The sequence below is a fragment of the Cibotium barometz genome, chromosome 24 (genome assembly GCF_041138505.1).
Source record: "Cibotium barometz isolate CiBa-2024 chromosome 24, ASM4113850v1, whole genome shotgun sequence".
In the NCBI taxonomy this organism is placed as follows: domain Eukaryota; kingdom Viridiplantae; phylum Streptophyta; class Polypodiopsida; order Cyatheales; family Cibotiaceae; genus Cibotium; species Cibotium barometz.
The window spans coordinates 20,933,967-20,960,713 of record NC_141069.1 but is presented as its reverse complement, the minus strand read 5'-3'; the positions used below and the strand labels follow the sequence as shown (position 1 = coordinate 20,960,713).

General features: G+C 47.1%; 2 protein-coding genes across 5 annotated transcripts in view; one reads left to right on the top strand and one right to left on the bottom strand.

Moving 5' to 3' along the window:
• The window catches only part of LOC147625012 (protein ENHANCED DISEASE RESISTANCE 2-like), an 86,424-nt gene extending 65,813 nt beyond the window's left edge, over positions 1–20,611 (top strand). For all 4 annotated transcript variants that reach the window (XM_086818233.1, XM_086818234.1, XM_086818235.1 and 1 more), the window contains 2 exons: positions 19,509–19,610; positions 19,710–20,611. In XM_086818233.1, the coding sequence (XP_086674359.1) occupies positions 19,509–19,610; positions 19,710–19,799 (192 nt within the window). In that variant the 3' untranslated portion in view covers positions 19,800–20,611. The remainder of the gene's footprint in view (positions 1–19,508; positions 19,611–19,709) is intronic.
• On the bottom strand, positions 3,919–12,189 carry LOC147625013 (uncharacterized). The gene is made up of 2 exons (XM_086818231.1): positions 7,455–12,189; positions 3,919–7,413 (listed from the first exon to the last, which is right to left on the bottom strand). The coding sequence occupies exon 2, from the start codon at positions 6,887–6,889 to the stop codon at positions 5,219–5,221; it is 1,671 nt and encodes a 556-aa protein (XP_086674357.1). The 5' UTR covers positions 6,890–7,413; positions 7,455–12,189; the 3' UTR covers positions 3,919–5,218.
• Positions 20,612–26,747: the final 6,136 nt, after the last annotated feature.

Below are 26,747 nucleotides of genomic sequence, written 5' to 3'. Positions count from 1 at the left end.
CCGCTAGAAGGATCTCATGCCGAGTAAAGACGCCCATCCACTGTGGAGGTGGAGGGTCCTGTACTAGAGTCCGCCACTCCCGGGGGATGGCCGCCTCAATGTCCTGCCTCATCAACTCTCTGCCCCTCATCCCGCTGAGTCTCCTCTCCTGAGCCTGCTTTCTGAAAGCCTCCAGACGGTCCAGGGCAGCCTGTCTGAGCATCCTACTGATCTCCTGCAAACCCCTGTCAAGATTGCTGGCTGCCGATCCTCTCCTGAACTGAAGCTCCTGCCAGACCTGCTCAACTCTGGTCGCAATCTCGGGCTCCTCTATGAGACAATCTGGAATCCGGACGCTCTGGCCTCGCTCTCCTCTCGTAGGGTCATCGATCTGGAGAAGCACTGGAAAGTGGTCTGAAAACGAGGAGCCTGCAAGTATACCCACAGTGCCACCTCTATCGCAAGCCCACTCATCAATGTAAAACCTGTCGATGCGGGAAAGGTTAACTCCTGTGGCCCGTCTATCCGAGCGTGAGAAAGATAAACTCCCCTGCAACCTACCAAACTCCGAGAGAGTCCACGGATCCTGGCCTCTCACCTGCAGCACTAGTTCCTCCCAGGCAGCGAGCTCCGGCCCATGAATGGTCTCCTGGTTGCCCCCCATCCTGTCCTCTGCATCCTCTAGCATGTTGCAATCCCCCCCTAGGCACCAATGATCTGCCATGGGGAGGGACTGCCTAATGGTGCTCCAGAACTCAGCTCTCCCGGTCGCCCCATTAGGGGCGTAGAAGTTGAGGAAGCCAATGCGGTCTTCCCCAACCCGAAGGATAATCCACTGCGCTCGACCCTGGACCAGGGTGCCAGAATCCACAACCTCGGATAGAAGCTGCTCGCTGACTGAGATGCATACTCCACCCTGGTTCCCCAGGGAGCCATATGCCGGTGACCAAAAAGTGTGACTCCTGCCTGGCAAGATCTTCCCGCACGTGCGGGTACGCCCGGCAGAAAGGTGGTGCTCCTGGATGAAAAGGATATCTATGGGTCCTCCAACGAGAGCCCTCTGGATCTCCTGGCGAAGTCTGCCCCGACCAATGTAGCAGCGAGGTCCACCAAGACCCTGGATGTTCCATGAGAGGATCCTCATGGATGAGCTATGGCAAGTGAAGCAGCCGCCACTGGCTCACCCCTCTCAGCCGGCCCAGATGAGTTGCCCTCCACTCTGTGAGTCTTGGGCGCCGGCTTGGAGGGAGAATAGTCACTGTCTGTCCGGGTGCGCAGTCTCTCCAAAAAAAGGGTGACCTGTCTCTGTGTCTAGCCCCACTCCGCCTTCGCCCTGTCCAGGGCATAGGCGTGAGACCAATCCTCTGCATATATGTATCTAAAGGTAGGCTGCACCCTCGGGGCGGCGTGGAGGAGAATCAGTAGTACCGCCTCAACTGAGGTGTGGACCGGATCCGCCCGCCAATCTCCTATGCCAAACAAGCTCATGCGGGCTGAGTGTAATCGGGTCTGCAATAGGTCCGTGAGCCCCAGGTCACTGAAGTGGTGAGAAAACTCCAGTATCTGATCACGCAAAACTTCCTCTACAGAGTTGCAATCCCATGCTGTGTCTGGGGCAACACTGAGAGGAAAGGAGAAGGCCACCATGCAGCTCACCACTGAAGGAAAACGAGAGGGATGGCACACCATGCAAACTCGCAAGGGCGCGACCAGTGTCTCAAACGGGCCATCATCCAGCTGGAGACACCTGAAAAAACCATAATCCAGTGGGAGCCCCATCACTCGCGGGGGCCCCCCAGGGGAGGCTGGAGAGAACTCTGTGGCGGGCAAAGCTATGATCGCCATCTCCACCAGCCCGGAGTGGCGGTGGAACAGCCGCTGAACTGAACTCTGGCCTACCCAGCTGCGCTGCCCCGGGGCAGTGGGTGGTCTGGAGTAGTATCCTGGAGAGGCCGAGGGAGGGATGGTGGCTCGCGGAGAGGAGGGGGGAGAGCGAGGAGAGGATGGAGAGGCATCTGCCAGAGGAGAGGTGTCAGGGGGGGCCGCCGGGGGAGGCGGGAGGGGGGGGGCTGGGGGGGGAGAGGGGAGAGGGGAGAGGGGAGAGAGGAAGGAGTGCTCTTCGAGTGAAGGGAAGAGGGGCCGGGGGTCGCAGAGTGCGGCCCGGGATCCTCAGGAATCTGCTCCATGGAGGGGGCGGGGCCCCCCGTGGGGGGAGGCGGGAGCGGGGTCTCCACGTGGGGGCTCCACCGGCGGCCTCAACGGTCACTGGGACTGAATCCTCGTCCATCGGGGTGGGACCTGCTGGCCGCCTATCCCTGACTGGAGCATAAGTGCGGGTAGGTGCCTGGACGCTAGCCGGGGTCGCCTGTCCGCCAGCCTGTGCTGCCTGCTGGCGTCTGCGACGGTCCCTGCGGGCCGGGCGTTTCCGCCGGCGAACCTCCTGCCATCCGCCAGCCTCCTGGGATTGCGCGGCATCCTCCGCCGGGGCCTGCTCGTCAGATGATGGCGTCTGCTGAGACGAGCCAGGGATGTCCGGTCTCTGAGGTGGAAGGCCACCCCTCGGGCCTCCTGAAGGGAGTCCAGAGGCGGCAGAGCGTGAAGGATGAACCCCCTTGCGGGGACAAGCGCGTGCGAGGTGGCCCATCTCGCGACAGATGTAGCACTGGCCGGGGAGGCCTGAATACTCCACGCGCTGTATCAGATGTCCTCCAGAAAGACAAGGGAGGAGGATCGTCTTCGGGAGGGACTTCGGTGACGGAACCACAACACGAATGGCCGAGAGTCCTGCTGCCCGAGCTATCACTGAGGCCGCTGTCTGAGGCGTCTCCACCACCTGCCCGAACGCCTTGCCAATGGATGACAAGAGGGGCAAGTATTCCCTGTGGAGTCCAGGAAAGCAGATAGTGATGGGGAAACCTGTCGCGCCTGCTAGCGGGTCAGAAGCGGGGTCGAAACCGTGAGTCCATCGCGCCAGGAACGCCCGGGATGAGCGGAGGGCAATGGGGCTCCGAGCCAGCACCGTCTGAGCTGCCTGGGGGGACTCGAAATCCACCTGGTAGTAGCCACGTCCCAAAAAATCGACGCTGACAATCTTGGTAGGCACGCCAATGAGGCTGCCTTGCAGAAGGTCCCGAAGCTCTCTCCGCATCGGACGGCTACCCACTATCTTGTAGACCAAGGAGGAGGCCTCAAGAGCGGATACTGTGGAAACAAACAACTGCTGATCTGCAGCTGTGAACTCCAGACGGAGACCGGAATCGGCAGGGGTAGTCGGAGCGGCTTCCATGGAGTCCTCCAGAGGGAAAAGGCCAGAGACCGGGGTCACCAACGGGAGGGACACAGCCCTACGAGGAAACGGAGAGGCGGAAGGTGAGAGGATAGCGGGGGCGGAGCGGGGGGGGGGGGGGGGGGGGGGGGGGGGCTGAGGCGGGGGGGGGGGGGGGGGTAGCGATGGGAGGAAGGGCGAGGCGGAGGGGGAGGAGGGAGAAGGCGGGGGGAAGAGCCGCGAAGCGGAGGAGAAGGCGGGGGGGGGGGGGAGAAATGGCGGAAGAGGAAGCGAGGAAGGAGGCGGGGGGGGAGAGATGGCGGGGGAGGAAGCGAGGAAGGAGGCGGGGGGGAGATGGTGGGGGAGGAAGCGAGGAAGGCGGCGGGGGAAAGAGGCGGAGGAGAGGCGGGGGGAAGGGGGGGGGGAGAGGGGGGCGCGCGACGGCGAGGGGCAGCAGGGGGGGGTAGACGGGAGGGGGGGGATGGGGCGTAGCTCGCAGGAGCAGATCGCGCAGCAGCCCCTAAACTGCACAGACCTGTTTTCAGCTCTGTTTTCAGCCCAAATTAACCCTTGTACTGTCCTGGAAGACTTTAGCAAAGTCCTACTGCATTCTAGCATCAAGCGGGCAACATAACAGCCCAAAAACAGCACCTAAACAGTGCTGAAACAGCGTTGTATTGAAGAGGTTATTACCCTCTTCCGTCCCTGCTTTGGTGTAGGAACTAACTACACCGGTTCCTGTTCAAGGAGGCAACTAGCCTTTGCATATAAGCATGAAATTCACACAACTGTACCTGATTTTATGTGATGAGAGCATTACCATAGTCTGCAAGAGAAAGAGAGAGAGAGAGAGGCTATGGGGAGCAAGCTCAACCCTCAGTACATGAGTTGCAGGGCAAGGGAGTGCACCACAATAGCTCTTAACCTGCAACAATCCACCATAATGGCTGCAAATGAGCCTCATTCAGCCCAAAATCCCACGCTTCCCCCTTCCCAGTGTGGAAAATGCACCTAAATTTGACACTTGGCACATTTTTAAGCCTTTTCCACATGCAATCTTCCAAGCTAAAAATCTCCTGATTGGTTCACACTCTCACAACAGTCCTTTGCCAGCTTTTGGTCCTCTTGACATTCTGCACAAACTGACGTGAAGACTTTTCAATTCCGACATTGCCAAAAATAGCAGTTCCCTAGATTTTAGGGATGATGTCATCTGCATTCCTTCTGGTCTCCTGACCATCTTTGACCACTATGGTCACTTCAGAATTTGCTTAGAATTTAAGATACATTCACATTTCGGTGGCGGCCACTTACTAGTGTAAACCGGCCTATGCCCTCATTCAATGGCCATGTCCTGGACACTATCATTCATCTTTCAGTGCAGTTCTCAGGCTTAGCCAACCACTGGTCCAAAGTCCCACTGGCTGACCCATTCTGACATTGCAATCGCCCAAGCCCTTCCAAGAGATCCCGGGGGAAAACAACAACCACCAAAGAGAAAGAAAAGAAAAATATATATATTTATAAAGAAATGTAAATAAAGAAAACAACTACAAAAAGTTTCACCTCCTGGTGACATACCCCCCTCTTGAAAGAAGCAAGCGACCTCGATTGCAAGTCCACATGCAAACGGATGACACAGGATGATCACAAGATTCCCCAGGTGATTAGTGTCATCGCATGTATCTCCTATGCGAACAGATGACACGGGGCGATGATAGGAATTCCCCACTACCATTTGTGTCATCGCAGGTTCAAGCCTTTCAAATACATGTTTCCGGATGCAACACAGGGCGATAGCACGTGTCCCCGCACTATTAGTGTCACAACATGTATAATCATTCATTGAAGTGTAATAGATACAACTTCAAAGCACTGAAAGTTCATTCATTGATTAAGTCATTGACAACAAATGTCAAAACTGTACATTGCCAAACATATAATACAAATGTACAGGTCATTCAAAATTCAGGTTCAAAAAGCAGAAATAACTGGGACAGACTCTCCTTTCAACTTCACATCCAGAACATGAGTCTTGTCCCTATGTACAATTGTGATTTTCCTGTTGAAAGCATCCAACACTGCATGTTTCCTATGACACCATGGAATTCCCAATAGGACATCACATCCTTCCAAGGGCATGATAAGAAACTCCTCTGTGTCGACATAACTCTGTATATGCATGCGAAGTTTGCCAAGTATAGGAGTGACAGGAATCGAATGCCCAGAGCATGCCAAATTAGCCTGTCCAACTGGTCCCATCTCTTCAGCACGAATTCCCAACTTGGCTGCCAATGCCGGTGAAATAAAGTTGGCTCGAGCACCAGGGTCAAAGAAAATCAGCACTGTAGCATCTCTGATTTTACCCCATGCTCTGCACAATTCTGTCGCATCATCACATGGCTGGTCACCAACCATGTCAGGTATCAATCTTGCACTCGGCATTGTCTTCTTCTTGGGTGGCCCTTGTTTATCCTCCGCATCTTTTGCTGGCTGTTGTGGACATTTTGCAGCCATATGCCCTTTCTGTTCACAGATGAAACATTTCCCAGCTTGCATCAATGCCTTTCTCTCTTCAAATGACTTGCCATACAGTGGCCTCTTCTGTCCTTTGCCTTGAGGTTCCTTCTTCACTGTGCTCTTGAAACCACCTGAACCTCCTTGAAGCAGTGCATTAGCCATGTTTGCATTCTCAATTAGTTGAGTCATGTTGGAAACATTGGTCTTAATACAGTAATCCCTGATCTCTTTGGGCAAACCACAGCAGTACTTCTCTATTTGCTCTGACAATGGCACTGTCCTGTAAGAAGTTACTGGCAAGAGTGCATCCCAAAACTTCTTATTGTACTCTTCCAGATTTGCACAATTAGCTGCATCCAGTTTGTGCCATGCTGTCATCACATCCACTTCAAAAGTGTTTGTCAGCCATGCAAAAGAGAATTGTTGCTTGAATTGGACCCATGTAGCAGGTGCCTGTCCTTGCATCAACAGTGAGGTCCACCACTGCAATGCGTTAGCTTTCAAGAAAGTAGCAGCCTTCCGCACCTTAGAAGACTCTGTGAAGTTGCCTCCAATGAATGCTGCATCAGACTGCTGAATGAAGGTGAGCGCTTTCAATTTGTCCTGCATCCCACTGAAAGTCTCAAACTTGACTGCTTGACCACCGTCTTTGTAATCCTTTTGCTTACTGCTCTTGGGGGTCAAGTAATCATAGACTGGCGGCTGTAAGAATGGTAAATCCTTCTGCACTTTCTCTGCAACAATCCTTGCTGCCCTTTGTCCACTAGGCTGAGAAAATTCAGCCACATTAACAGGTGCTGCAGGCATCAAAACTGGACTGAAATGTGTCTGAAGTCCAGGCTGCACACCTATGTTGGCATAAAGAGGGTTCACAAATTCTGTAGGCATTAGCCCTGGTGACCCTCTTGGCATCAAACCTGGCAAAGCTGTGGGCGGTCTAGCCATGGCCTGGAAAATAGACCCACCACCAAAATAACCAAGTTGGGCAGCAACCAAAGGAGGAATGGTCGGCAGAACCATTTGTGCATTACTGCCCTGACCATTAACTGCCTGATCCTGTGCCTGTGTAACATGCTGCACTGGATCAGCTGCCACTGCTGGTGTCTGCTCTACATGTTGTGGCATCCTTGGCACTTGTTCCTGTGCCCTCTCAACTGCATGCTGAGATGATTCAGCCTGGGAATCCCCTGTCCTTCACTGCAAATATCTCTTCATCCTGGGATTCTTCACCAGCTGTTCAAAGGTACCAACCATGCTCAGGAGCTGCGCATGAAATAAATCCTCTTGTTCCTGTTCTTCTACTGACATGGCTGGCTGTGACAATGGCTGTGTCCGCTCAGATGCTGACACTCTGGCACCTGTCATCTCTCTATGGTGTCGGCGGGTAGAAGAGGAACTCTCTTCTGCCGGGAGGTTTCCTTTTCCCTTATCTGCCATGCTGTCTACTGAGCCCTCAAAGGAATCCTGTATCCAAAGAAAGATCTCGTAATCTTTCACCTGTAATCAGCTGTACCTCTCTGTGTGTGTCTCTTGTTCACCCAATGCAATCCGTGTCCGGGCTCTTGCAGAAAAGAGGACCCTATCCCGGCAAAACGGAACCATAAAACCGGTCTATGGACACATAAAGCGGTAATTCATTCACAAATAACCTGGACTTACTCAGACACACGGTAATTCATTCACAAATAACCTGGACTTACTCAGACACACAATCACAGAATCCTCGCTCCCTCGCTCAACAACACATTGGCCCCGAAGTCCGGCGCCCCTTGCGGTATTTCTTTATTGTTAAAAAGTTGGAAAATACAAAGCACGAGTGCAACAGAGCACTCTACTTGCACCAGCTGAGCTTTACAAATTCTGGGGGAAATTTGCCAGCATAACTGCACTAAAACTGTTCCATAACATCTCAGAATGAGTCCCAACTGACAGGCTCACTTCCATAGGCATCAGACTACCCAATGGAGTCCAAAACATCACAATTCAGCATGCTGTAATTTTCTGCACAAACCTGTTTTCAGCTCTGTTTTCAGCCCAAATTAACCCTTGTACTGTCCTGGAAGACTTTAGCAAAGTCCTACTGCATTCTAGCATCAACCGGGCAACATAACAGCCCAAAAACAGCACCTAAACAGTGCTGAAACAGCGTTGTATTGAAGAGGTTATTACCCTCTTCCGTCCCTGCTTTGGTGTAGGAACTAACTACACCGGTTCCTGTTCAAGGAGGCAACTAGCCTTTGCATATAAGCATGAAATTCACACAACTGTACCTGATTTTATGTGATGAGAGCATTACCATAGTCTGCAAGAGAAAGAGAGAGAGAGAGAGGCTATGGGGAGCAAGCTCAACCCTCAGTACATGAGTTGCAGGGCAAGGGAGTGCACCACAATAGCTCTTAACCTGCAACAATCCACCATAATGGCTGCAAATGAGCCTCATTCAGCCCAAAATCCCACGCTTCCCCCTTCCCAGTGTGGAAAATGCACATAAATTTGACACTTGGCACATTTTTAAGCCTTTTCCACATGCAATCTTCCAAGCTAAAAATCTCCTGATTGGTTCACACTCTCACAACAGTCCTTTGCCAGCTTTTGGTCCCCTTGACATTCTGCACAAACTGACGCGAAGACTTTTCAATTCCGACACTGCCAAAAATAGCAGTTCTCTAGATTTTAGGGATGATGTCATCTGCATTCCTTCTGGTCTCCTGACCATCTTTGACCACTATGGTCACTTCAAAATTTGCTTAGAATTCAAGATACATTCACATTTCGATGGCGGCCACTTACTAGTGTAAACCGGCCTATGCCCTCATTCAGTGGCCATGTCCTGGACACTGTCATTCATCTTTCAGTGCAGTTCTCAGGCTTAGCCAACCACTGGTCCAAAGTCCCACTGGCTGACCCATTCAGACATTGCAATGGCCCAAGCCCTTCCAAGAGATCCCGGGGGAAAACAACAGCAACCAAAGAGAAAGAAAAGAAAAATATATATATTTATAAAGAAATGTAAATAAAGAAAACAACTGCAAAAAGTTTCACCTCCTGGTGACAGCAAGCTCCATTTTCAGCATTTGTGGATGTTTTGTCCAGCTTTTATGCTTTATGCAAAGTGATGATGGATATGTGTTAAGGCTGTGGCCATGTTTAAGTGTTTTAATATGCACTGATGGTATCAACAAGTGTGTCAAAGGCCTTAGTCCCCCGGGCACCACCGCGAGTTTCATTGGTATCAGAGCATAGGCTTCCTTGGAAGCGGAGGCTTTCTTCTATCAATAAGGAAGAGAAAAGATCTCAAGTGGGGACCACACTTACCATCATTGCTATTAAGCATGGCCAGCCACTTCAGAGCCTATGAAGCAAGACCATGAGCAATAGACAGCTTGGTCTAAGGATTTATGAATTCACAAAATTTATCTTGGAAGTATGGAGTTGACTTTATGTACACACATTTAGCACTCTTTCCATATGGATATTGTGGATTATATTATCAAGCTTACAAGCAAGCTATATGGAGATATATCTCAGGATATCTTAAGGATATGGTGACGAGATATTTCTTTTGGCTTCATGACCAACCTGGCAAAGAATTCTTGCCCTTATCCTTGGTTGCTAGAGCGTGATCACTACTAGCACTCTTAGAAACATTCTTATGGATTATGTTTATGGCTCTCTTTTACTGGGATGGATTATTCTTTTTGGCTCCCTTTATTTGGGATGCATTGGACTTATGGAACTCATGGTTCACTTACCTTGTGTAGTGTTCTCTTGTCTTACGTGCTCTCTTGAAGATTGTTTCTACCATGTGTGGATGGAACAATAGAGAGCAGATGGAAGGGAACATGGGCACTTCAAAGGGTAGTGACAAGCACAACATACCCTGTGTAGTGTTCTCTTGTCCTACGTGCTCTCTTGAAGATTGTTTCTACCATGTGTGGGTGGAACAATAGAGAGCAGATGGAAGGGAACATGGGCACTTGAGAGGGTAGTGTGAGTTGGTGGCTGAAATGCCTACAAACTATTGGTGGCTGAAATGCCTATAAACTATGTGTAGCAAAAATGCTTATGGAACACTAGGCTATATATGCCTGCGAGTGATTGTTTTCTCTTGTTACTTGAGCCCACCTCTCATCCAATGTGTGTGGTCAGAGTACCAACACGGAGTGCAAGTGGTAAAGTGGACATGATGCCTGGTTGGCACGGGACTTATGTCTATGCCAAGGGTCATGCGGACCGATGTCTTGTTGGCAGGAGACATATTTTGTCTCGCCCATTTACTTGGGACATGGATTATGATATCTGGACTTATGGGACTGATTTGTCTCGCCCATTTACTTGGGACATGATTATGATATCTGGACTTATGGGACTGTGTTGTCTCGCCCATTTATTTGGGACATGGATTTTTTTATTTTTTTTTCAGCCATATTAGAATCACTATCTCCCCATACAGAGGCCAAGAGGTTTATTGTTCATCTCACCATGCATGTGGATTCATGTTGGGATTGTGAGAGGGCAATTCAATGAACACTCCACCATACACCTGGATTCGTGTTGCGATTGTGGAGTGAGTGTTTCATTGTTTCCACACCATGCTTGTTGATCAGAGTTGGGATTGTATGGGAGAACATGGGAACTGTTGGGATTGGGAGAGGATTGGGAGAACTATGGAGAACGAGCTTTTCTGTCACCATGCTTTGTGCTCTTGAATGGCACCAGTTTGTGTGCATAGCACATGTTTCTATGCGAGGCACTAGTTTCTTGTGCATGGCACTTATTTAACTGTCTTAGCACCTGGTTCGTGATTTTCATTGGCATATGTCTATCTCATTGATATTGGTGATTGAGACACAATTGGCTCTTGTGCCTGTGTCTAGCATATCTTCCATGGAATTCTCGCCCATTTATTTTGGGACATGATTTTAATATTGCTATTATGGAGACTTATTTAGTCTCACCCATTTGTTTGGGACATGGATTCTTCAGATGTATTGGATTTTTGAGACTGTCTCATCTCGCCCACTCGATGGGACATGATTATATCTTGAATATATGACTTGAAGCTTAAAGTTGCGGACAACTTTTAAGAAGCTGGGGAGGATGTCACCAGCCTGGACATTTCCCAGTATGAAAGGGGTCTGGTGGACTCCAGGATGTCTGAATATTTGAAAAGTACAAGCTTTGGGAATGGGGGATTATCCTAGAATACAAAGGACCACACTCCTAAAATTTAGAAGAGTTGCTATTTTTGGCCCGACTCCGATGGAAATTCTGTTCGCGTCATTACATCTGGAATTGAGCAGATACCAAGAGTTGGCAAAGTGCCTATGACAGAATGTCTACCAGTTGGGATATTTTTAGAGATAAAGTTTATGGAAGGGCCCATCTCTTAGATCGGGACATGTGGCAAGAAAGTGGACCAAAGTGAGACAAGTGGCCTGACACTTGTTAGAAAGTGGATCAAAGTGAGACAAGTGGCCTCACACTTGTCACTTCAGCTATTGTGTGGCTCTCCACTTGTCATTGTAGCCTTCTCTTGCCATTTTAGCTCATGGGAGGCCCAAATCTATAAATTGGATCCCCCTCTCTTCATTAATAGAGGCTCTCTCTTGTTGCACACTAGCCTCTACCACCGCTACAGGCTGCCCTAATGATGGCTACTCTCTTTCTCTCTCACTTGAAGGCTGCCCATAAGGAATACCGGCTGTTGGGGACTGTTTTGGAGGCTTCCATCGCGAAGAAATACAGGCAAAGGTATTTAATCATTTATTATGATTTCTAGCCATTGTACTTGTTGTACCAGCCATTGTACCTGCTATACCAACCATTGTACTACCTGTACCAGTCCTTGTACTTGTTGTACTTGCTGTACCACCCATTGTACCGATTGTACCAACTTCTATACTTGATGTACCAGCCACTATACCTGCTGTACTAGTCACTGTACATGATGTACCAACATTTGTACTTGCTGTACCTACTGTACCAGCCACTGTACCGGCTGTACCAACCATTGTACCTACTATACTAGCCATTGTACCGGCTAGACCAACCATTGTACCTATTGTACCGGCTGAATGGAGAGTTGTACTTGCTGTACCAGCTCTATTGCATGAAGACCCGTGGTTTTTGGGAAAGAATCAGTACCCACAAGGAGGTATATGGATTATATTGTTGGCTCGGCATTTCTACAGCCTATGTTCCGGCTTGGTAGCCTCGTGTTGGGCTGTGTTATGGCATTTGTATATGGATAATCCGGCATCTCCCGTGGGGAGAGTAAGGCCCTCAAAGCTTGTACATGAAATTATTCTCCTTGGGTAATAAAATACTCCAAGGGGGGGCTCGGCATATTCCGGCCTCTATGTGGTGTCACGTGTGTAAGCTCCATTTTCAGCATTTGTGGATGTTTTGTCCAGCTTTTATGTTTTATGCAAAGTGATGATGGATATGTGTTAAGGCTGTGGCCATGTTTAAGTGTTTTAATATGCGTTGATGGTATCAACAAGTGTGTCAAAGGCCCTAGCCCCCGGGCACCGCCGCGAGTTTCACATTCCCTCACAGGAGATAGTACCGCATGTCATCTCTCTTTGATGCCTCTAGGGGGACCCCATCCTTCACCAAGCGGAGAACTCGAGCCTCCATTGGCTAGTGTTGCATTTGCTGCAAGATGGGCCACCAAGCAAGAGCTTGCCCTCGTCACCAGTCTAGGAAAGCTCCACATGCCGGTCCAGCACATCCATCCTTGCAGTGTGGAACAGACCGAACACCCCAACGGCACCTCCCTTCGACGAGACAGAGACCCAAAACCCTACCCTAAGGAAGAGGATGGCGGTAGGTGTAACTTGGTTGAACACAATGCTAATCAATACACTTAAATACACTAAGATTTGATGGACACTTGCTTAAATACAAGAAGTAATTTGCTAAACTGAGTACAAAGGGGATAAGGTCTGGGTGGTGGACATTGGGTTATGTCCATCTCGGGACATCAGTGTGTGTGAACACACGGCTAGTTATAATTTATAAGTGAGTTTTGGTCGCCCAAAACTTAATGAAGTGTGTACACACTCACTTATAAATTAGTGCTAACTCCTAAGACTAGGTTTATGACCAATACTTACCACCTGTCACATGCCACATAACCATGTCAACAAACAGTTTCACACGCACAGTTCGCGGGCGGGCATCCCCTTACCTGGAACTACACATTGGGCAAGCAAGCATGAAAACAGCATGCAATTTCAATTGCAAGCAAGTACATAAAGATGCTATGCGATACAGCATTGGTTTGGACAATCTCCGTTCATGAGACTATACCAAAATAGACATGCTCCAGGCCAGTACACGAGGTACCAGACCCAATGGAACACCAATCCACCAAGCATTTCCGGGCATGTACATGGAGACACAAGTCCCAAAGCCAAGTCCACGGTATCACATGAGTGGTATCAATCCCCGGCATATACAACTACCATGGACACTAGTCCAATGTACATACATGATAAGAAAGCACGCGTGGACCAATTGGGTGGCCAAATGGTGACAGTAGGTGGCAGACGACCGAGCGGAGGCGCCAACACCCCAGCAAGAGCAGCACGCCGCTGCCAAGTGAAACTGTGTGACAAGACCCAAGTGGAAATGGTCATATCAGAGAACCGTTTCAAGCATTTATCTCAAGATCACCGGTCTCAAGTGGAGTCCCCTCCCCCCCCCCCTGCGGCAACCATAGAGGATCCCAGCGTTAGGTCCACCTAGAGACCAGTCCCAAGTAGTGGTTTAATACCAGTCTTCCCAATTTATCGAAACCAATACACACACACACACCCTCCCCAGCCTCTCCAGAACACTCTCATTGAATCGCGAGCAGTCCCTGAGCTTCAGAGGAGCCGCCATGCGGGTTCCTTCTACATATTAATCCATTACTTCTCGGAGCCTATGGCAATGATGACGGTTGTTGCTTCCTAGGTGAGAGCGCTGCCAAAGAAGTCTCTAGGTGGGCTTCCTCATCCCTCTTGACTATGCTAACCATGGGCTATAAGTGTGTTTTGAATAAAACCACTACTCCTCCTGATCCCCTCACCCCTCCTGCTATTCGGGTCTCCCCCCAGTCAGCTGACTCCCATTGGTATCCCGATACATGTGGTAATCCCCTCTCCTTGCTCTAGTGTGTCTCTGTGTAGAAGATGATGTCCCATCTTGTGAAAGTCTCCCTAAATCCGCCAATGTCTGACCACAAAGTCCCATTGACTGCCATCCTCAAATGTGTGGTCCCATAGAAATCATGTCCCTATTTGGGATGTCTGTCTGTGATGATGACCTTGCCATCTCTATAAACTGCACAGTTTATCACCTTTTGAGCTTCAAGCATCCACGACATGCTCATTTTTCTATGCTCCACCGATGTGGGTGTGAGGTCATCACCAAGATAAATTTTCTCACCTTTGAGGGCTGCTCTATGATCCAAGAATGCTTGCCAACTGGCGGTGTCCTTGAATTTGAGGAGTACTGGGCGGGCCTGTGTGGTGTCCTTACCTACTCTCCATGCATCCATATATGGTGCGCCTTCACAGGACAGGACAGGGTTATATACATAGCTCTATGTTACTTTTCTCCATCAAGATCATCCTATGTCATTACAGAGGACATGCCACAGGAGGAGGAGATAGGAGCCTCGCCATACACTTGTTTGTCAGAGGAGATTATGCATTATTCTACACTAGGGGAAGTATTTCTTACGGGCAACTTCAATGCCCACACACAGAGCAGACAGTGTGAGGTGTATGACTATGATGACATGGAGATCCTCCACCCTGTGGATCCAGAGAAGATAGGGGCTAGTCGGGCATCAGAGGACACTGGACCAGATAGAGGACATTATGGGGACCACTTACTAGAGTTGGGAGCTAGGCATCGTCTCGTTATTTATAACGGGATGCTACAGTGGCCGGGATCAGGAGGGCTGACATGCTTCCCACATGGGGGTCATACACGGACCGGAGGCACGGTGGTAGACTACATTATGGGGTCTTTGGAGGCATCACAGCTTGTCACCTCATTCTCCATTCCACCTCGTCCTATTGGGGCAGATCATACATACTTGGCATTTTCACTAGCCGGATCACCAGTATCACCAGCCCCCCACATACCCACGCCACACACTACCATCTACTCTCAGAGTTTCATCACACCGATTGGAGATTGAGGCTGGCAGAGCAGCACGGATCCCCCGAGAGGAGAGGGTATGCAGATTGTGCAGAGAGGAGGTGGAGAGTGAGGAGCATTATGTATGCAGATGCAGAGCATATACAGCCATCAGAGAGAGATATCCCATTTTATTGAGAGAGCCACATTCCCTACGCCAGATCTTTGAGGCAGCAGACCAGCGCATACTGGGGAGATACATTCTAGACATACAGCGCCACAGAGAGACATTATTACAGGCTCAGACAGCTCCAGAGGGGGGGACGACAGACACATATTACTACATTTTTTCAGAGATCCATACCCCTCCTAGCCCCTACATGGCAGGGAATTACTCTCCAGAGAGCAGAGACACTTAGAGCCCGCAGGAGACAGAGGACACCTGGCTTTCGGACACCACGCCTATACCAGAGAGAGATGACAGAGATCAAAGCTCAGTTTCACAGAGAGGGTGCGGAGCGACTGGCCCGCTTCAGAGCACACCCAGGCATGTTCTTCAGGGAGCTGTGGACACCCCCTTCACTGATGTATACCATTTTATACCCCCAGTATGGTACAGGATGGAGCTAGCTAGGTTGCATATCATGATTGTATACTCCATGCATATAGCTTTGCATTCTCCTAGTAGTAGAGCTCCATCCCCTGCACACCCAGATTCAGCTTTTTTATTCAGTACTTTTTCATTTTGTTGGGATGACAGAGGATACCCCATACCTGTACTCCGATTTGTCTCATAGGCCGAGTTCGGTCTTTTGGAAGACGTTAATAAAATCTTTCTTTCTTTCTTTCTTTCTTCTATGCCCATTTTCCGACATAGTATGATGGCATCATCCTTGGCGGACTCCCCTTCTTGCAGCCCGACCACCTGCACATGTAATGCCCAAATCTCCCTTCTTTTATTCTCCTCAATCGTGCCATGAATAATAGTGGGTGTGTATGGTGTCCTCTAACTCTTGGTGACCTCTGTCCATTGAACATTCCTCAACTTCTTTCTTCACTACTGCAGCCCACCCTCGTTCAATCTCCCTTTTGGTCTCCACAATGTCCTCCTCAAGCTTCACCTTGAGGTAATCTCTTTCTCCATTCCATCTACCTATCTAGCATGTTGTTCTTTCATTTTGGCCATCTCCTCTCGCATTTCTAACATCAATGGTAGGGTGAGAGTCCACCATAGTTGTCAGGTACGATACCGTACGGGAAAATACGGTATGATATAAAAAAATACCTTATCGTACGGTCTTTAAAAAAAATACTTACAAACTTTAGTATTTTCAATTTCAAAGAGAAGACAAGTTGTCACATGATGATGACTCAAACCAAAATTCCATTAAAACCAAGTTGAAAACATACATAGATGTTAGGCTAAAGCCTAAGTCATACAATGCGAGGCGCTCTAGGCGCATGTAGCCATAGTAGTAAGTACAAAAAGTGGTGCACAAAAAGGGAGGCTAGAGGGTTGGGGCTAGAATCTAGATGGAGAAGTGATCACTATCAAAATCAGAGCTCTCGCTAGGATCATCTCCATCAGAAGAGTGCCTATCGGAGCGCTTGCAGAAGTCACCCTCGCTAAGGATGGTGCCCTCGTCATCAAACTCGGGCTCTCTAAGGTCTTGTGACAAGGCAATCAGAGCGTCCTCATTTGTAAGAGCGGAGGAAGGACTACCAGAACCTCATCGTGTGTTTTAAAAAATTACTTATAAATTAGGTATTTCCAATTTCAAGATATGGAGTATTTTAAAAAGGAGGGAAGCATCTTAGTACAGAGGAAAGCTCAAAAAACCATAGACAAGCAAAAACAAGACAATTGCTCGCAAAAAAAATAAATTTTGTTGAAAAATTATTTTTATTTGGAAAAAAAATGATTTTTTTTTCTTCGGAAAAATCCGTACGAGTCCGTACGATATCGTGCCATACGGTATTCCATACGATATGATGTCGGACGTCGTACGGAGACAACTATGGAGTCCACTAGTAGGCTTAAGGGCCTGGGCTGTGTTCACTGTGTTGAGTGGATGAGCTTGATGTTTATGCATGTATTTATAGGATTTTTGAGGTATAATATAATTGTTTTCTGGTTTTTTTTTGCAATCTGCAGATGAGTTGGTTGGCAGCTTGCATGAGTTGTGTAACGGGGTGTGTGTGTGTGAGAGAGAGAGAGAGAGAGAATTTCTGGAATCTGGCTGGCAGCCTGGCAGGTGCATGTGCGTGGCCACTGGCTACAGGCAGTAGAGTTATGCCTTGGGTCCATGCTCGCAGCTCATATGCGTAACGCAGCTGTCCACTAGGTAATGTTAGAACTTAGGCAACGTGACTCATGAGACGGGTTAGGCGACGTTAGACTGCGTGTTTAAACTTTAAGGCGATAGACGTGGAACGGTGGATGTGGTGGGTGTCTGCTACGCGCCATGGAAATGGGGGCACATGGCGCCCTGGAGTCGAGAGATGTGGCGCCCTGGGGAGTTGAGAGACATGGCGCCTTGGGGAGTCGAGAGACGTGGCACAATCAACTCCATTTGAGTCGTGACGGGTTGGGCCCAAAAAAAGGCTTCTTGATAAGCTTTTTAAAAAATCAACTTTTACATGGCTTAAAAAAGCCCTCAATTAAGGTGTTGCTGAAGAAATGTTTCTTCGTGGGGTTTTTTCATAAGGAAACGCCATGTGTCAGCTGTTTCCCCAACAACGAAACATTTCATCAACAGAAACGTGTTTCGGAAGCTTCTGATATGTTTCGGTGTTTCTTGATCCCTGCACTCGCGTTTCTGGCCGTTTCGTGCTTCTATGCCCTCCAGACTGCCGCCCTGGTGATAGCCAGGGCAGCTGGGATCCCTTCCATCAAAGTTTGTGCAGGGGAGGGTCCGGGGGGCGTCCTTGATGGCCTGGCAGCTCGGGCAGACACGAGCAAGGTGCCCCATCTGCCTGCACACCAAACACTGGACGGAGACTCGCTGCAGCAGTGGGGTCCCATGCAGGCTGGGAAGTGCGATAATCTGCAGGAGAGCTTCTGGACAGGCTGAGGCAGGGGAAGCAGACCATAACTAGGAAGCTGGAAACACCTGCAAGTGGGTTGGATGTGGGGTCGGAGCCGTGGTGCCATCTAACGGAAAACGCCTTAGCGGTGCGTATCGCGATGGGCTCTGCTGCATCACTTGATCTGCCGTTGTGGGTGAGATGAACTCCACCTGAGAGTAGCCAAGCCCTAGAAAATAAATATCGGTGATTTTACCCGGCTCACTGATGAGGGTTGCCTGGAGCAAGTCCTGAATCTGTCCGCCAGCTGGTCAGCTCTGTACGATCTTGCAAACTAGGGAAGAGGCCGCAAGGGAGGCAACCAAGACGCTTCAGAAAAAAGGCAAGGGGTGGCGGCCTCGGTCGGGGATGACAGAGCGGCTGCCATGTCGTCCTCCTGAAAGGGAAAAGATCAGAGGAGCAGAACCTCACCGAAAGAACAAATCCCCAGCACCAGAACCTGAAGGGAAAAGGAAGCAGACGGGCAAACGAAGGAAAAAGGAGAGGAGCTGGAAAGGTTCTCAGGAGGAAGGGAAACAGCGGGACAGCTGGTGGCTTTGATGGCAATGGAGGGCTGGCAGTGAAGGGCGATGAGGAGTCAGGGGTGCGGAGGCAGGCAAATGGGGGAAGACAGGCCGACGGACGGAAGTGAGAGGACCAAAGCCAGAGGTAAACACCCCTCACATCATTCTTCCAAAGAATTGAGAGCTAAGCTTGAGAGCCAGGCAACGAGGAGAGATGCACAGGAGCCACATGAGAGCACACATAGAGAGACCCCAACCATGGGGAGATTTGGAGTTTTCATTGTGATCTCTAGATAGTTAGTTGCAGCTAAACACTCTCAGACAACACACATGATGCATCAGAGGGATAAGAGTTCAGCACAAAAGTTCACCCCATTAAGTGACACTGTATGCAGAGACTCTTCCTCGAGGTCAGAGGACCATTTTTAACCTTAGGAAATCCATGTGTTTGGAACCCCATCACATCCATCACAGGACGGGATGTTGAGAGTCGAGAGGGCTGTGTTCCCGTCAGGCTTTGAAATAGGGAACCTTTCGTGACCATCACTATCTACTGGGCAGACTTCTCAGTCTTCATTTACGTTATGCTTTGTTTAGGATTCAGGTGATGCCTTCTGTATTTCCCACCATGGTACTCACACATATTCTATCATTATTGGTCCAATGGGCCATGTCAACCCTAGACTTTAATAAACCTCTCTCTCTCTCTCTCGCCTCCCCCCCAAAAAAAGAAAAAAAACAACACACACACACACACACACACAAGGTTACAGTTTATCATAAATATGATCAGATCCTTCAGTATATGCATGTACATCCACATTGTTTTAGTCTATGTGTGTGACCCCCTCCCTGTTCCCTCTCCTGAAATACTGTGGATTTACGTTACACGTACAATACAAGACTCTTCATTATGAAGCGGCATAATAAATTTTGCTTTTCCGAAATTGAATGAAAATCTACTTGCAGGTGGAAAACCAGCTACTGATACCTTCTCCATTGCTGTCTTCCAGATTGACGTGGACATAGGATCATCCTCAGTAGCAAGAAGTATCATAAATCTTGTCTTGGGACACATAACAAGCCTTGTGGTTGACATGGCTGTTCTCATTGAGGTGAGCCAACTACCTGGTTGTACTGTCATTGATGATGATCTCTGTGATTAAAGGTACGTCTTTTATGTATTAGTTTTAATGATGTTTCTCTATCAACAGGGGAGAGAAGAGGCTGAGCTTCCAGAGTACCTTCTAGGAACAACACGAGTCAATCGTGTTGAACTTGAAGCTGCAGTACCATACAAGTGACATCACACAACACTCTCTCTCTCTCTCTCTCTCTCTCTCTCTCTCTCTCTCTCGTTTCCTTTTGATGTTGTCTTGTAGGATTATGGAAATGCTCTTTGCATCTGCTACCACAATACTCCTCCCAATCTATTTCTGTTGTTCCGTCACATTCAACCCCTCAATACACCTCTTCTTTCTCCCGGGCTCTTAGCCAACCATGCCTTCTCTTCAAGACAGTGCGGTTGGAAAGTGTTTACTGAAGGGTTGAAGAAGATGGTAACAATATGCAGGCCTTCATCTGAAAAGTAATATGCAGTGTTGGAGCCAAAGCTTGCTTGCACTCAAGCCCTCATTCATATTGAGGTTAGACAGTGATACTCATTCAACCATCGTGGCGGACTTAGCTACAGGACGCAATAGAGAGCAGTATATCAACATTGGCATTTTGTTTATTTAGCTGGCACACCTGCTAGATTGAGGCAGGTTATTTATGTCTAATGTGTAAATACAGGCACCCATGAGGATAAAAGACCCCTTTAAAAGGTTCATAGTCTCCATGAGGGCAATATAATACAAGACTCAAGTGCTTACGGAAGGCTTAGCTTATATTTTTATCCCCAAGCGTATGTACACAAGAAGCTTCTCAAACGCTCTTGTTTTTTGTAATGGGCTTGTAATGGGCATATTTATCCAGTCGTTCTGTAACTTATAACCGTGGGCTGCAGTGCAGTTAAATGGAGGAAATCACAACATTGTTACGTCAGCTCTTTCCATGCAGATAGGCATTTGATACCTTCCAAGGCTATAATAAAACCCTCATTTCCTACAATACGGTCCATTGAGTTCACTTCTATGTATCACCTCTACATAGGTGTAAGCATTCAACATACTTGAACCACATAAGGGATATTAAATGGTGAAGTCATATCCTTGTACATGGTATGTATTTTTTGCAAGAGTAAACGTCCATCTTTGCACACCATAATATGCATACATGGAGTCTTTTATATAGCGAGGTCTAAGATCATAACATCAGCATGTTTTAAAATGAAATTGGTAAGTTAACAACACTTCGCTTTCAATTGAAGCTTCTTTGATGCTACATCATCTCTTTGATGATTAGCGTTTCTTAAAGGTAGTGTGAATAATTATTGCCCTTAACTCTTATGTTGTGTTTCATCATGCAAAATTCAATTCATCAAATGGCCACTTTAATTATTGATGCATGATAAATGGATTGAATTGGCGTTTGTCGTAAAATGCAAAAAATTCATTACGGAAGCCTTAGTCTTATTATTGCTGGGCACTCTATTTGCAGTGGTCATCTTTGTAGTATTTCAATTTACCTTTGATGAGCATTGTAATTTATGAATTGTGGTGGAGTCCCATGGATATGCTCTCTCTCTCTCTCTCTCTCTCCCCCCCCCTTAGGTGGGCCTTCCTCGCTCCCATTTTTTCTTTTATTGTCTTCCCTTTCAATCCACTCGAATGCGACTCTACTTTCGAACCACATCAATATCATCAACTGAATGACCAGATCCAATAAATGGTAGAGGCATATGGGGAAGTTGATGTGCGCTATCAGTGGCTTGGATACACATCATTCAAGCACGAAGAAGCTAGGAATAACACTCAGGAAGCCTTTGCATGCAGGAAAGAAATCCTTTCACTACGAGAGGAGCACCATGACAAGGAAATTTCAAGGCCTTATAGGAACACATAGTTACATGGTCAATATCGAAGACGCTCTTATCTGTGCAATGAAAATAGCTCAAATTTTGTTTAAGATGGTGGAACAAGTGGAAGCCTCTCTCAAGTAGACATGGAAGTTTAAGTTGGATACCCTTTGAGAGGAAGACTCCAACTTCTGCAAGGCCATATAGGTTGTCGAGGACGAAATGCAGGACGACTTGGTGGAATCTCGTGAACATATCGAATGCTCACCCCGCCATTAAGCAAGAGAATGTTGGTTTGCAGAAGGTTGTTAAGGCCACTTCCAGTTGGGAATAAATTGGTCAAGATGGACATTAAAGCCACCTCTTAAAAAGTTGAAGTGCCAAAGAAACAAAGGCCAAGTTCCCAACCTTAGATGCCATCATGACCGCAAGCTTGGAAGAGGAAAAATGTCTGGGCATCGTTGTGCAGGTCATGGGCCTCCCTAAGGGGCATCTCTAAAAGAGGATGGAGGAGGTGCTTTTTAGACATATGGGTAGTGGAGAGATGATTTTACTTACAGGTACACATAAGAGCCTTAAGTGAGGGCTATGTGAGGTATCAAGCTACATGTGTTCGGAGGTTAGACTCCCACTTCTTGGGGAGTACAAGGTTTGGTGGAGTGGTACTACTTGGATATATCCAATGGACTTGGGGATGGAGAGATGCTTATCGCATATAGCTTTTGGGGGCGGGGTTGTACATGAGTTCCTAGTTTACAACAAGATTTCCCAATCTCGTTTGCATCTAGAGGTTTGAATTGTTTTCCATCTAAGGCTTTACGAAGAATTCAATCATGGCATCTAGAGGTTTGAATTGTTTTCCATCTAAGGCTTTACGAAGAATTGAATCATGCTCTAGTTTCATTATGGGGGGCTAGCATCCAATTAGGGTCCTCTTGTGCCAAACGAAAAGAAGTGAAGACAATGGACTATTTGATGGGAATACGTACTTTCATGTGTCATTGTCAAGGCTTGTAGCAGACTTGCAACTCAATATGCTAGGCTTTGTGACACCATATTGTATCATGAGTGTACTTTGTGGCAGTATGCCTCCAAGAGTTGCTACTTGGCTAGGAAGATAGATGTGCATGTACTCCGCTCCACTATGCACTATCGCTAACAAGACACTATGCTTGACGTGCATCCAGAGCCAGTGACAACAAGCAATTGGTTGGACGACACTTGAAGGGAAGAGATTCACAATATAGAGACGATGAAGAATAACAATAGTTGCATTCATTCACTAAAACATATTGATTCCTCAATAGTCCCAAGATTGCCCATTTACACAAGTGGTCCAATAGGTATATCATTTGGGCCATAAAGTGCCCACCACTGAGCGTGGAGTGTGATTCCGATGCAACCTACCACCACTAATTGCCATTATTAGGGATGTGCCACCCACTTGTTGATGGTAAGAGATAGACCTAGTAAATGTGACGGAGTGCACGTATCCATGAAGTGGTTGGTACTACTTGTTGTCACCTGGATGCTTGGCACTTGTTGACTGGACACCAGGCAATCTGATGGGCTATAGGTCACCCACCACTAAATGATTCACTGTGTCGGTAAATGCAACCGAGAAGAAGTTGTGGAGGAGAGAGGAGAGGCCACCATAGGCCAAGCCGTTGGAGAGAGGTGGAAAGAGGCTACTGTAGGCTGAGCATGGCGATAAAGCGTGGTTATAGAATGAAAAACAGAATTGAATATGAAATGAGGAAATGAAATTTGCACGGAATAATGGTATTTACAAGGATCATGAAGATCGTCCCAAAAAAGAGAACTAACTAGTGCAAAAATGAGATGCAAGTGATTGCACTTGTGCCTTGTAGAAGTAGGGGGTGCGCCAGAATGTTAGTAGAGGAGAATCAATGGGAGGTGCTGCTATCACTCAGGGTGGCGCCTCGCGAAGGAGATGGAGGATTGAAAAGGCCCGGTAACGGATTGTGTTGAAATGGAGGCGGAAGTGGTTGTGGGAGCCATGTTGAGGGAGAACATCGAGCAAGATGGCTAGGTGTTCTGAGCCATGGGATGAAGACGAACACCAAGGCGGGATGGAGAAGGGAGATAGAAGGTGAGAGGGATTGATGGTGATGAAGGCTGATGGGGGTGGTTTGATATGAGTAGATGAAGAGGAGCAGGGATAGTATGGGGAGAGTGTAAGGTGACAGGTGGAGGGTATGCAAAAAGTTGATGGCCGAGGATGATTCCCAACGGTCATTGTAGCAGGTCGAGTTTTCGAGGTACACTAAGAGGATATGGTGGTTCACTCTTGGACATTATGTCCACGAGAGTCACGGGATAGAACAGTAAAAAGGAACGAGGACATAACACACTTACTTAAGAAATACTTAATTAAACTTGGAAATCAAGGAACATGTAAAAAACAATGCACAAGAAGAATGTACTCCACTTGTATTATTACAAACCCGCAATATATGAACACCACTCACCGTGCACATTGTTGAGAAAAATGGTACCACGGAGCATAAGGAAGAGAGGGAGTGAGTGTAAGTCTAGCGAGCTACCACATGAGCAAGCAAAGATTATCCCACATGATCTAACAACGCCAAGATATACTCACCTCATATAAACGGGGTCACTTTCAAGTAATCAAATTAAGCAAGCTCTCAAGTATTTCTATGAGTACAAGTAATCAAATTAAGCAAGCTCTCAAGTATTTCTATGAGTACAAGTCTTAATCTTGTTACCTAAGTAAACTTGAGTCTAAAACATAATTAGTTTAGTTTTTTATTATCATGTGTTTCCTTAGGCAGTATCTATCTTAGCTTAAGATTTTGCAATGTGGTGTCAAAGAGCACAAGGAAGAGGTAGGGAGTGAGAAAGGATAGCCAAGAAAGTGCAAAGCATAGCATGCAGTCACATGAGCAAATAGATTTATCCCATATTGTTGTACAAGCCCAAGGGTGTACCTCTTCATATAAAAGGGAACCATTTCAAGCAATGAAATATATATCACTTGCACATATCTCAAGCCCTTTTATAAGTACAAGTCTTAATTTTGTAACCCAATCATACTTGAGTCTATTGCACATACTTATTATCATGAGTAAACTTAGATTACACCCACCTTAGATTAATTCACTCTAATCACATTAGATTAAGTGTAAGATTAATACTAATCAACTTATTCATGCACATAATGTCCATGATTCTTAACATGGTATCAGAGTCTTTCTTATCCTCATATCACTAATCTCAATCTAGATTAGTCTAAACTCTTCACTAATTAATTTTTTAGTTACTAATCATAAGCTTATCCTCTTGTCCTCTTTGTGTGGCGTTAATTTGCCAAGCCCATTTCTCACTGTCCTCTTCACCATTGCTTAATATACTTTAGGGGATTCATTATTGCATCATTGTTAACCCTCACCTCAAGGGAATTAAGCGAATTCGTTGTCGGTAGGCTGAATTTTGTGAAACAGCGCTGACTGCTTTTGTGCTCCATTCGTTACGTATACTTTGAATTGGGGCAAGCCCCTTTAGGAGATCATTAGAAATATCAAGAGAACTCTACAACTCGAATTTGGTGGTATATCATCCACTGAGCTGGTCACAAAAAGCAGAATACCGTCATTGTTTTTAGGACAAATGAGCTATAGTTTCTTGGAGTTTGAGCTGAGTTTTTCTACATAGGTCTCTTCTACACTTCAAGCACAATATCCTCATGCAAAAACCTCCTTCAAGTCCTACTTCAAGAAGCTCAATTGAAAGCTCCAAGTTTTAGCTCTCTTAATCACTATGATTAGCTTAATCACTTTCATTAGTAGTCATTAGCAAAAACTGGACCAAATTAATGTTGAAATTAAAAAATTGGAGTATCAATATATTGTGGGAAGTTCTCTCTTGCAAAAATCCATCGCACCCATTTGCATTGCTCAATTTGAGTACTTTTTACCGCATTTAGTGTATTTCTAGCACATAGTTTGCATTTTAATTATTTTGGTCAACTTGAAATCATCATTACAAGAAAATCCACAGCACATTGTCAACCTTATACAAGATTAGACACTGCTAGTAAAGAAAAACACAAGCTCATTGATAAGACCTTCTCAAATGGCAAACATTTCACACTTCAAGGTATCATTTTGGAGAAGGGTTAAATCCTTGGGAAACTCGTCGTGGAAAAATATGTGTGCATAAGCATCAAAAGCAAAGAAAAGATGCATTAAACACTATCATGAGCATGCTCAAAGCACAAGTGCATGAGACAATCATAGCACACAACATGTCATCCACAATAAATGCATCAAAGGCACATAAGGAAATTAAGAACCAAGCATTAAGTAGCAACAAGAAGATCGACGTCCACACCAAAGAAGCTATCAAAGAGCCAAGAGTCAAGCCAGAGAGCAAAGGCCAAGAGCCAAGAAGTAGTCAACAAAGTGAAGAAGGAAACGACATCGACATGAAGAATAAAGGAAGCAACAAGGAATCTTCATCAAGAAAAAGCAAGGAAATCTCGAGCCAGCAACAGCGAGCTACCAACCACTACCCTAACCTAAATCATATATTGTAAAGGCCACCAAATGAGTAAGCCGAAAATCATTTGTTATGTGTATCTACCCGACCACCTAAGAGTAGCCAGTTGAGCTCCCAAGGAGGTAAGGATTGTCGAAACCCTAGTCTTAGAAGAGACCTCTAGACCTCAAAGATAGATCGTCTCTATCAAGGAAGGGACCGCACTCATAGAGATGACCTCTAGGCCTCAAAGATAGGCCAAGTAACCATCAAGAGAAAGTGAAAATATGTTGTAAAACCTCGCATCCGACCATCGTGAGTAGCCTAAAGATTTAGCACGAAGGGAGGGTGTTGAGAAATGTGGTGCCAAACAACACAAGGAAGAGGTAGGGAGTGAGAAAAAGTAGCCAAGAAAGTGTAAATCATAGAATGTAGTCACATGAGCAAAGGGATTTATCCCACATTGATATACAAGCCGAAGGCAGCCATTTCAAGCAATGAAATATATATCACTTACACACATCTCAAGCCTCTTTATGTGTAACATACCCATCTCCACCACTCGACCTATGTCGCTTCTTCATACTTTGCTGGATCATTGGTAGGTGGAATTTGCACCTTTTTCGCTTTTGGGTCTCCGGTACCCCACTTCCAGACATTGATGCTTGTGGGTGGTTAAATTCCACGTGGGAGCATCCTCCTTCCCTCCAGCGTTTATGAGAACAAAAATTGTGAGCATGGGTGTTCCGAGGGGAAGAGGTTTCCAGGTAAG

Excerpts from the sequence above, each read along its gene's own strand:
- LOC147625013 (XM_086818231.1), bottom strand. The coding sequence starts at position 6,889 with ATGCCACAACATGTAGAGCAGACACCAGCAGTGGCAGCTGATCCAGTG.